This window comes from Canis aureus, chromosome 8, assembly GCF_053574225.1.
Source record: "Canis aureus isolate CA01 chromosome 8, VMU_Caureus_v.1.0, whole genome shotgun sequence".
In the NCBI taxonomy this organism is placed as follows: Eukaryota; Metazoa; Chordata; class Mammalia; order Carnivora; family Canidae; genus Canis; species Canis aureus.
This window is the reverse complement of record NC_135618.1, coordinates 51,972,349-51,982,719: the sequence shown is the minus strand read 5'-3', so window position 1 is coordinate 51,982,719 and position 10,371 is coordinate 51,972,349. Positions and strand designations below refer to the sequence as shown.

The following is a 10,371-nucleotide window of genomic DNA, read 5'->3' as shown; positions in this document are numbered from 1 at the left end:
AATGTTTGTCCTCTGCTTGCCTTCCTTCACTCAGCATAACACCCTCCAGGCCCCTCCACGTCGCGCTTCTCATTTATAAATACAATTCAGCAATTCCTTAAACACACGTGCACACCGAGCTACCTTTACTTATTTTTGCTTTTTACTTCTACTCGGCAATGAACTTTCGTGGCCTCAAACTGGACGTGGCTGCATGTGAGGAGCGAGGGAACGTGGATACGCAGTGGAATCATAGGCGAGGTCCCCCCCCTTGCACCCGCACCTCCCGGCTCCCCGAGCGCATTTGCAAACGGGTACAGATACTCGTTGATGCCCCCGCCCGCCCCCCCAACCCCTTTTGTACCCAAATGGTAACTCCCCAGATACACTTGTTCAGAGTCTCAGTTACTTGTAGTAATAACCGTCGTGACATTTGAGGAAGCCCCCGGGGCTGCGTCGCCCCGCGTCTCGGCCGCGCGGGGGAGCCTCTCAGCGCGCCCCGGGGCTCCCGCAGCCCCCGCAGCTCCCGCTCCTGCGCCCCCGGGGGCGCCCCGGGCTGAGTGAGAGCCGCCTCGGCGCCGCGCCCCGCCCCGCCCCCGGCTCTGTGACGTCCGCGCCGGAACCTGGAATTTCGGCTCCGGGAGCTGGCGGCGGCGGCGGCGGCGGCGGCGGCGGCGGCGGGAGCGGGGTCCGGGTCCTGGCGGCCGGGGCGCGGCGCGGCCATGAGCGAGGCCGGTGCCCGCGCGCTCCCGCCGGCCCGGCGCAGCGGGCAGCCCTTCGCGCACCCAGGTAGGGCGGCGGGAGCGAGGCGGGGGCGCGGGCCCAGCCGCTCGCCACCTGCCCGCTCCGGGCGGAAAGCCGGCCCCTCCTACCCCCCTCCACCCCACCCCGGGCTCCCCATCTCGCCCCTCCCGGCGGGAGCCCCGGCGTGGGAGCCCCGGCGGCGCGCTGCAGCGCCTCCCCCCCGCCCCCCCCGCTCCTGCTCTGGGGACCCCTTCCCTGTTGACAGCACCCAGGACCGGGGGAGAGCCCGCAGCCCCACTCCTTGGCTCCAGGCGCCCGCCTCCCAAGTCCTTGAGGCTTTGCTGGTACAAACCAGCTCTGCCTTGGCCGCCTGTTGCTGTGTGATCTTAGGAAAGCGGCTTGCCTTCTCTGAGCCTCTGGGTCTGCGGCGGTAAAATGGGGCGAGGATGCCGGGGCATCAGTTGCGAGGAAAGTAACGTGAAGGGCCTACCTAGCCCAGGGCTTGGCACATGGGCACAATGAATGGTGGCCAGCCAAGCGTTACAATCTTTGTTCTTTTCTTTTCTCTTTTCTTTTCTTCTTTTCTTTTCTTTTCTTTTCTTTTCTTTTCTTTTCTTTTCTTTTCTTTTCTTTTCTTTCTTTTCTTTTCTTTCTCTCTCTTTCTTTCTTTCTTTCTTTCTTTCTTTCTTTCTTTCTTTCTTTCTTTCTTTCTTCTTTCTTAAGATTTTATTTATTTATTCATGATAGACATAGAGAGAGGCAGAGACACAGGCAGAGGGAAAAGCAGGCTCCATGCAGGGAGCCTGACGCGGGACTCCATCCCGGGACTCCAGGATCACACCCTGGGCTGCAGGCAGGTACTAAACCACAGAGCCAGCCAGGGATCCCCATCTTTGTCCTTTCTTACTGAGTAAAACTCACAGTATCCTGCAAACACTGATTTTTTTGTTTGTTTGTTTGTTTGTTACAGAAGCCTGTACAGCTGCCACCTAGTTGGCAGCACCTAGGCGGGCTTCCTTAGAGCATTCCCATCTTACATTTCTCCCTAACAAAACACAGGACCCTGCTGTGAGTTTTATAAGCAGCGTTTCCTTTATTTCCGTTTGAGGATAGAAGTTTTGTTGCAAGGATTTACAGTAAACCATGAGTGGAGATTTGGGCATCAGGACTCTCTCTGATTGGAGTGTTCTCCATGTCTAGAAGAAAAAGAAAGATATCTAGAGAGATCCAAACCCCAGGAAGTTGCTCAGGAGTCAGAAAACAGCAGTCAATTCCGATCAATGCTTATTATTTTCTAGGTCATTATTAAGTGCTGACACCAGCTCCACCTCAGCCTTTCTTTTTTTTTTTTTTAAGATTTTATCTATTCACGAGAGACACAGAGAGAGAGGCAGAGACACAGGCAGAGGGAGAAGCAGGCATCATACAGAGAGCCTGAAGTGGGACTCGATCCAGGGTCTCCAGGATCATGCCCTGGGCTGCAGGCAGCGCTAAATCGCTGCACCACTGGGGCTGCCCCACTTCAGCCTTTCAATGATAGCCATTCAAGTATTTTTCTAGCTGGTTTCCATTTATCTTCCTCTTGTTTGAGCACAATCCACATTTAAGTTGCTGACCCTGGTTTCCCATAATAGAGGGCAAGGGATTCATGTATCTTGGATTTTTGCTGGGTGTTAAAGGAGACTCTTTAACATCTTTTTAGGAGTCTTAACTGACCCCTCTGACTAAAAGGTCTTCCCTGTCCCTCGGACAAATGATGCTTTATGACCTTGTATCCACCAGAACGTCTTGGGAGGCTCAGAAGGGAGCACGTTTGTAACTTTATTGTACTTTGTAAATGGTGGCCTGCTCTACGGGCATCACAGGAGGACGGTTGCTGGAGGAAAGTTGGAGCAGGGCTGGAGACAAAGGGCGTCTGGTTTACAGATTGGGAAATATACGTCCTTGTAAATGATAAAACAGATCACATCATTTCCCTCCTAAATTAAAACTTTCTGGGGATCCCTGGGTGGCTCAGCGGTTTAGCGCCTGCCTTCTGCCCAGGGCATGATCCCTGGAGTCCCGGGATCGAGTCCCGCATCGGGCTCCCTGCATGGGGCCTGCTTCTCCCTCTGCCTGCCTGTGTCTCTGCCTCTCTCTCTCTCTCTCTCTCTCTCTGTGTGTGTCTCTCATGAACAAATAAAATTTAAAAAAGAAAAAAAAAAACTTTCCAGTGGTTTCTCATTGCAATAAGACTAAGCACCAAACTTTTCTGTGGTGGCTGGTAAGGCCTGGTGATTCTATCCCAGCCCACCTTTCTAGACCTTCATCACCTATGACCCTCCCTTAATCTGTCCAGCTCCAGCTATCCTCACTACCTTTCCATTCCTCCAACATATAGTTACTGCCTCAAGGCCTTTGCACCAGCTGTTCACTTTGCCCGGGCTACATTTCTCTTTGATCTTCCTATGGAAGCTTCTTCCTCCTCCTTTCAGATCTCTGCTCAAATGTCCTCTCAGAGAGGCAGACCTCTGGAACCACCCTGTCTGAAGAAGTGCCCCCATCTCTCTCTCTTCTCCTAACTGATTCCCTTGGTTATTTCTTCAGAGCACTTACCACCATCTGAAGTCACCTGGTTTGATTGTTTTCTTGTCTATTAGCTGTCTCTCCTTGTAGAATGTGGATGCCATGAAAAGCAGGGACTTTGTCTTCTTCTCCTTGGACCTGGAAAAGCGTCTGGCACTTAGTAGATGCTAAATATGTGTTGAATGAATAAATAAATGAATGGGTGAATGAAGTGTACCCAAAGCCACACTGGCAGCTATGGCATAGAGGTTGAGAATCTGGACTGTGGATTCCTAGATGCAAATCCTCATTTTCTGTGTACTGCTCTTATCTTTAGGCAAGGCACTTAAGTGCTTCGTGCCTCGGTTTCCTTATGTATTAAATGGAAGTAATGATAGTATCTACTTCAAGGGGTCAGTATAAGGATTAAGAGAGTTAATTACATAAAAAGCTTGGTAAGTACTTATATTAGTTATCTGTGCCATGTAACAAATTATCCCCAAACTTACAGACTTAGAACAGTGATAATCACTTCTTATCTCACAGTTTCTGCAAGTCAGGAATTTGGGGATGACGTATCTGGTTCTGGTTCAGAGTCTCCTGCGAGGTTGAGTTCATGGTGTGGGCCAGAGATGCAGTCCTCTGAAAGCTTGCCTGGGGCCAGAAGATCCCTTTCAAAGATGGCTTGCTCATACTGATGGCAAATTGACACTGGGTGTTGGCAGGAAGCCTCTCTATGTGGACTTCCCCGAAGCTGCTTAAGTGCCCCATGGACATGGCTTTCTCTGGAGCCTCTGATCCAGGAAAGAGCAAAGAAGAAGCCATTAAGGTCTTTTATCATCTGCTCTTGGAGATCACACCCTGTTATTTCTGCAATATCTTTTTGGTCATGTGGGCCAGCCCTGTTCAGTGTAGAAAGGACCCATGGAAGGGTGTGAATGTCAGGGTATTTTAGGGGGAGAGGATCACCGGGAGCCACCCTGGAGACTGGTTGCCACAGGACCATCAAAGTGTTAACTGTTATTATTAATGCCTCTGTTCCCTACTAGATGATAAGCCTACTAGGAGGACAAGAGCTGGCCTGTTTGGCTCACCATCATGTCCCCAGTGCTAGGTGCATAGTAGGCCTTCAGTAAATATTAGTTGAGTGGATGCCTTTCATGATTTGGTCCTATGATGCTTCTAGAGCCTGTGAAGCCCCTTCTGTTCCCTCTGCCATGGGTGCCATTCATTACCTTATTCTATTATAAGGCATATTCCTTCTTTCAATCTGGTGTCACTTCCTCCTAGAATCCTTCCCTGACTGCTTCTCCTCTCACAGACTGGACTCTGTGTCCCTGCTCTGTATCCACATGGCCCACTGGCCAGTGTAGTCCATTGACCTGTATTCTTGCTTCTCTTGAGATGTATTATCTTTAAGAGCAGGGATTTTGGAATGGAACAGACCCAAGTTCAGACAATGACTTGTCTCAGTTTCCACCATTCTAAGGGAAGGTTCTGATAGAAGTAAAATCTGGAAGACCACATTCTCCCAGGGCCTCTAGAAAGGATTGCCCCTGTGAGCCAGCCCCTGGCTACCTCTCCTGATCCCTGTTGCTTTCCCTTCCTCCCCGCCTGGCTCCAGCCACCCACTGGTCTCTTCCAGGGTTATTCTTCTCAGGTCCTGCAGTCACTATTCCTCTGCCTGATTGCAGCTTGAATGTCACCTCCCGGAAGAGCCAAAGACCCTGCCCTATCTCAAGTACCCACAGTAGGCATTTGCTCATCCCCCAGGCCCCTCAGCCCCATGGTTCCTGGCATGTTCCATGTTTACGAATGAATGACTCTTGGTACTTTTCCCCAATCAAACGTTTACCATATTCCATCTGGTAAGTACTTCATACTAGATCTCTAGCACCATTCAATACTTTAAATTGAGGTTTGATCACATAACAAAAGAACCATTTTGAAATATACAATTCAGTGGCATTAAGGACATTACAGTGTTGAATAACTGGGGTAAATTTGAAAACAAGTAACTGGAGACATTTTCATCCCCCCCAGAGGAAACCCTGTGCCCAATAAGCTATCACTCCCAGATTCCCCCTCCACCCAGCCCCTGGGTACCCCTAATCTGCATTCTGTCTGTGAATTTACCTGTCCTGGACATTGCATAGAAATGGACTCATACCATAGTGTGACCTTTTGTGACTGCTTCACTTAGCGTAAGTAGTATATTCGAGGTTCATCCATGTGGTAGCACATATTAGGACTTCATTCCTTTTTACGGCTATATAATATTCCTTTGCATGCAGTTTTTTTATCCATCATCTGTTGATGGACATTTGGATTGTTTCCATCTTTTGACTATTAGGAAAAATGCTGCTGTGAGCACTTGTGTACAAGTGTTTGATTGGACATCTGTTTTCAGCTCTCCTGGGTATAAATTTCGGAGTGGAATCACTCGATCATATGGTCATTCTCTGCTTAACTCTTTGAAGATTGGCCAAACTCCAGGACTCTTAACCCTCATGTGGGGGTTTGCTGTGACTATTACCCCATTGTTCATTGGGGAAACCCAAGTGACTCAACCAAGATGACCTGATTGTCAATATGCTGTGACTACATGGGATTGCAACTTCTAGGATGGTTTCAGAGCCACTCACCTCTCCTCTCTCCACCTCAAAGGGCATCACTTTGGGTGGTGGGTGACTTATTTGAATTGACCCCATATTCCACAAGGTGGGACTTGATCTGGGCCTTTGGAGCAGGAACACTTGGAAGGGTAAAGGGATAAAAACTAAACAGCCTCTTTAGACTCCTTCTGTGAGGGGCACTAGGACTTGGTTTGTTTTTTGTTTTGTCTTTAAGATAAATAGAACATCTGGAAGTAGTTTTTATGAAGCCTGCCTGGCCCAGGTACAAATCCCAATGTGTCTATTTATCAGGTGGGTAACCTTGAGCAAGTCCTGTTACCTCTGTGACCTTCAGTTTTCTTTCCTGTGCAATGGGGATAATCATACCCCCTATCTGCTAGGGTTGCTGAGAAAGTTTTTTTTTTAAGGTTTATTAATTTATTTTGGAGAGAGAGAGAGAGAACGTGCAGGTGGGGGAGCAGCGGAGGGAGGGGCAGAGGGAGAGGGTCTCATGCAGACTCCTCACTGAGCTCAGAGCCTGAGGATAAGGCGGGGGTTTGACATCACAACCCTGAGATCATGACCTGAGCCAAAAATCTAGAGTCGGACACTTCACTGACTGAGCTACTCAGGTGCCCTGGTTGAGGACTTAGCGCCACACCCGGCAGGCACTGAGCACTCAAATGGTAGCTGTTGCTATTATTATATTATTATGTTATTATTACTTAGGCCTTCTCTAGCCTTAATATTATAAGATTTGATGATTTCATGTGCTGCATACCAGCACTTTCTGGAGTTACACCATTAGTTCTATGTTAAGTAACTATTTGGGTTGTTGTAGTCTGACACATTGTCTTAAACTGGAAGACAAGTTATCGTTCATCCTGCAGGGTTTATTTTGTTGTCCTTATCTGCTCAGGCCATACATCAGGGTTACTTGTCATCCTGAAAGGTTTCCTGGGAGGGAGGGATCTTCTGCAGGTCTCGAGGCAGCCGGAGACTGTACAGGCCACCAAAGGCCACAATGGTTCTCTGGCGAGCCAGCCATTTGACTTGAGTTGTTTTTTCCCCTCTGTCTGAAGAGGCCAAGTGAGCTCTGCCCAGCAACTCAGGCCAGATTAGGCCCAAAAGCCCTCGATGACTTTTTTTTGTTTTGTGTGTTTTTTTTTTTTTTTTTTTTTCAGGAAGTGAAGAATTTAGAGGGATAAAAGGGGGAAATGACTTTTCAGTGTTGTAAGCTTTGTTGCAATCTGGTTTCTTTTTAAAGGAGCTTTGTTGGTAGTGTGGGACCACCCAGACCTTCAGTGGGGCTCCCCCCTCCCCAACACCAGTAGGACGGGGAGAAGGGAACTGAGCCTGCCTGAACCAAGACTCAGTACCCAGGAGAGGAACCTAGTGGTGAAAGAGGCAGGCGAGAGACATGCTTTTAGGAAGCATCTAGTCCAGTGGGGGAGACACTCGCTGAACAGGTAAAGAGGGATATAGGGTAGTTATAGCCAGCCATAACTGCCAAGAAGGAAATAAACAGGTGAGGAGCTAGAGAGGGAGAGGGCTGACTTAGCTGAGATGGTCAGAGAGGTCTCTGTGAGGCATGGACTTTGGGGCCGAGGCTGAAGGGTGTAAAGGCACCAGTCATATGAAATGCATCCAGTAGAAGGAGCATCCAGGGGGGCGTCCAGCAAGAGCACAGGGTGAAGGTGGGAATGACGTTGGTGTATTTGGGGAGGGTGCAGGCTGCAGCTTCGATGTGGACTAGTGGGGATGAGGTCAGGCAAGCAGAAGCCAGTTCCTGAGGACCTGGTTGGCCCTAGTCAGCAGTTTGACTTTGGACTCAAATAGATAAGTTTCTTGAATTACTCACAGCAACTCACCAAGTATTATTTGCCCATTTTACCCCCCCTAGAAACTGAGGCTCTGAGAAGTTACAAGCTACTGAAACAGAAGGGCATTAATGTCGTGACTCTAGAACCCGCGTGTCTGTGTGTTCATTGGACAGTTGTTTATTTGATTTAAGATGTGCCAGGCAGCGTGCTAATGGCCAGGGTGTCCAAGTGAAAAAGAAACTCCGAGGTCTTTGCCCTCGGGGTTCAGAACTTGGCTCAACCTTGGCCAGAATTCCTCTCTGAACTTTCTTTATTGCAAAATGAAGAAGGACCCATGTGGTAAAGTAATAGGATCACAGATGAAAAGTATAGAAAGGGTTTGGTATAATAATCATGGTGCATGGCGAATGCTCCGTCAAGTCTCGCTGTTTTTGTCGTCGCTTCCAGAAATGTTAGAAATCTTTTTTGTAGAAGTCTTGGCCAAGGAAGATAAACACTCCACATAAGAAGTAGCTTGGTCTGTAGTAAGGTCCCTCACAACAAATATAAAATCTTTCTGTACATTGGATTCATCAACAAATAACCAGATGTGTAGCACAATGTGCCAGGCATTAAGCCTAGGGTCCAAGGGTCTCTAAGCCAAGGGTCTGCCAAACTGCAACTCACGGGCCAAATCCAGCCTGCCTCCTATTTTTATAAATAAAATTTTATTAGAACACAGTCATGCCCATTCATTTATGGATTATGGCTGCTTCCTGTAATGATGGCATAGATGAATAGTTGTGATAGAGACTCAGGTGATAACAGTAAGGAAATAGTAACGTTCTCTGGCCTCTTTTGTTTTTTCTTTTTTAATCTTTTTTTTTTTTCAAGATTTATGTATTTATTCCTGAGAGACACAGAGAGAGAGAGGCAGAGACATAGACAGAGAGAGAAGCAGGCTCCATGCAGGAAGGCTGATGTGGGACTCAATCCCAGGACCCCGGGATCATGACCTGAGCCAAAGGCAGACATTCAACCACTGAGCCACCCAGGTGTCCCTGTTTTTTTTTTCTTTTATTAAAAAGATTTTATTTTTTTATTCAAGAGAGACACAGAGAGAGACAGCGACATGGGCAGAGGGAGAAGTGCGGGGAGCCCGATGCGGGACTCCATCCCAGGGCCCCGGGATCATGCTATGAGCCAAAGGCAGATGCTCAACCACAGAGCCACTCAGTTGCCCCTTGCTGACCTGTCTTCCTTTTTTTTTTTTTTTTTAAATTTTTATTTATTTATGATAGTCACAGAGAGAGAGAGAGAGGCAGAGACACAGGCGGAGGGAGAAGCAGGCTCCATGCACCGGGAGCCCGATGTGGGATTCGATCCCGGGTCTCCGGGATCGCGCCCTGGGCCAAATGCAGGCGCCAAACCGCTGCGCCACCCAGGGATCCCTGACCTGTCTTCCAAGCATATAATAGCCATCTAATCCTCAAGATGGTCATGTCAGGAACTACTATCACCATTTTACAGATGGGAGAACTGAGGCGGAATGGTCAACAAGGTAACAGGTGGACCTGGGATTGGAATTCAAGGAGTGGGCCTTGGAGGCTGTGCTTTTAACCACTATATCTGTCACCTCCTCAGACAGATACTTATTCTCACTGAGAATCACAGTGATTGCTCCCCAGAGAGGCCACCGGATGCTCCACTCGCTTGAAAACCAGGAGACTCCGGTTCAGGGCCCAGCGTCACTCTGATTACCTTGTTAGTCACTTCTCTTGGAGACTGTTTACTCATCTGGTCATAAAGCCTTGGACCCGGCTAGTCCGTAGGCCCCACCCAGGTGCCAGGTGGTATGACTCACACAGGTCCTCCCAGCCTGGCAGTTCTGAAGTCTGGCAGATAGAGGAGGCTCCCAAGGCCCTTGGGTCCTCCCCTCTCAGAAAAACGCACAGTAGCTACTGGCAACACGGGGCTATGCAAATAGACATTGAATAAAGTCTGATAAAATTAAAAATTCATTTCCTTAGTCTCACCAGTCACATTTCAATTGCTCAGGAGCCACACATGGCTAGTAGTCACCGTACTGGGCAGTGCAGATATAGAACATTTTTATCATTGCCAAAGGACAGTGCAGCCTGACATTTGATGGCCTGGCATGAGAAATAGCCATGCCAACCTGTGCAGCTCAAGGACAGAAATAGCCACAGGGCCAGCCAGAGAGCTCTTGCTAAATCTGAGTCAGATTATGTCATTCCACTGCTCAAAACCCTTCATAGCTCCCCTCCTTTCTTGACTAAAAGCCGAAGTCCTCACCATGGCCCACAGACCCTGTGTGGTCTGGCTTGTTTCTCCCCAGAACTCTTACCCTGCCACTCATCACTCTCCTTAGCCATACTGGCCTCCCTCCTGTTCTTTGAACTGACTGGGCACAGTCCTGCCTCAGACCCTTTGCACTTACTCTTCTCTCTCCCTTGGATGCTCTTCTCCCAGATAGCCATGTGGCTCTTTCCTTCCCTTCCTATAGGCTTTGCCCAAACCCATCCATGCCTTATTTTCCTCCACATGCTCTCAATATCTGCAGTATATTGTTCTTGGCTTGTTTACTATTGGTCTCTTCTGACTAGAATATAATTCCCATAAAGACAAGGGAATTTGTGTGTCATATTGAAGGCTGTCACCTAGCA

General features: G+C 48.6%; 1 protein-coding gene across 4 annotated transcripts in view; it reads left to right on the top strand.

Annotated features, from left to right (window-relative positions):
- Nucleotides 1-643: 643 nt before the first annotated feature.
- TMC7 (transmembrane channel like 7) overlaps nt 644-10,371 on the top strand; it is a 62,281-nt gene continuing 52,553 nt past the window's right edge. For all 4 annotated transcript variants that reach the window (XR_013384984.1, XM_077906777.1, XM_077906776.1 and 1 more), the window contains exon 1: nt 644-768. Coding sequence is in view for 3 of the 4 variants with exons in the window: in XM_077906777.1 (XP_077762903.1) it covers nt 702-768 (67 nt within the window). In the remaining variant the exon portion in view is untranslated. The remainder of the gene's footprint in view (nt 769-10,371) is intronic.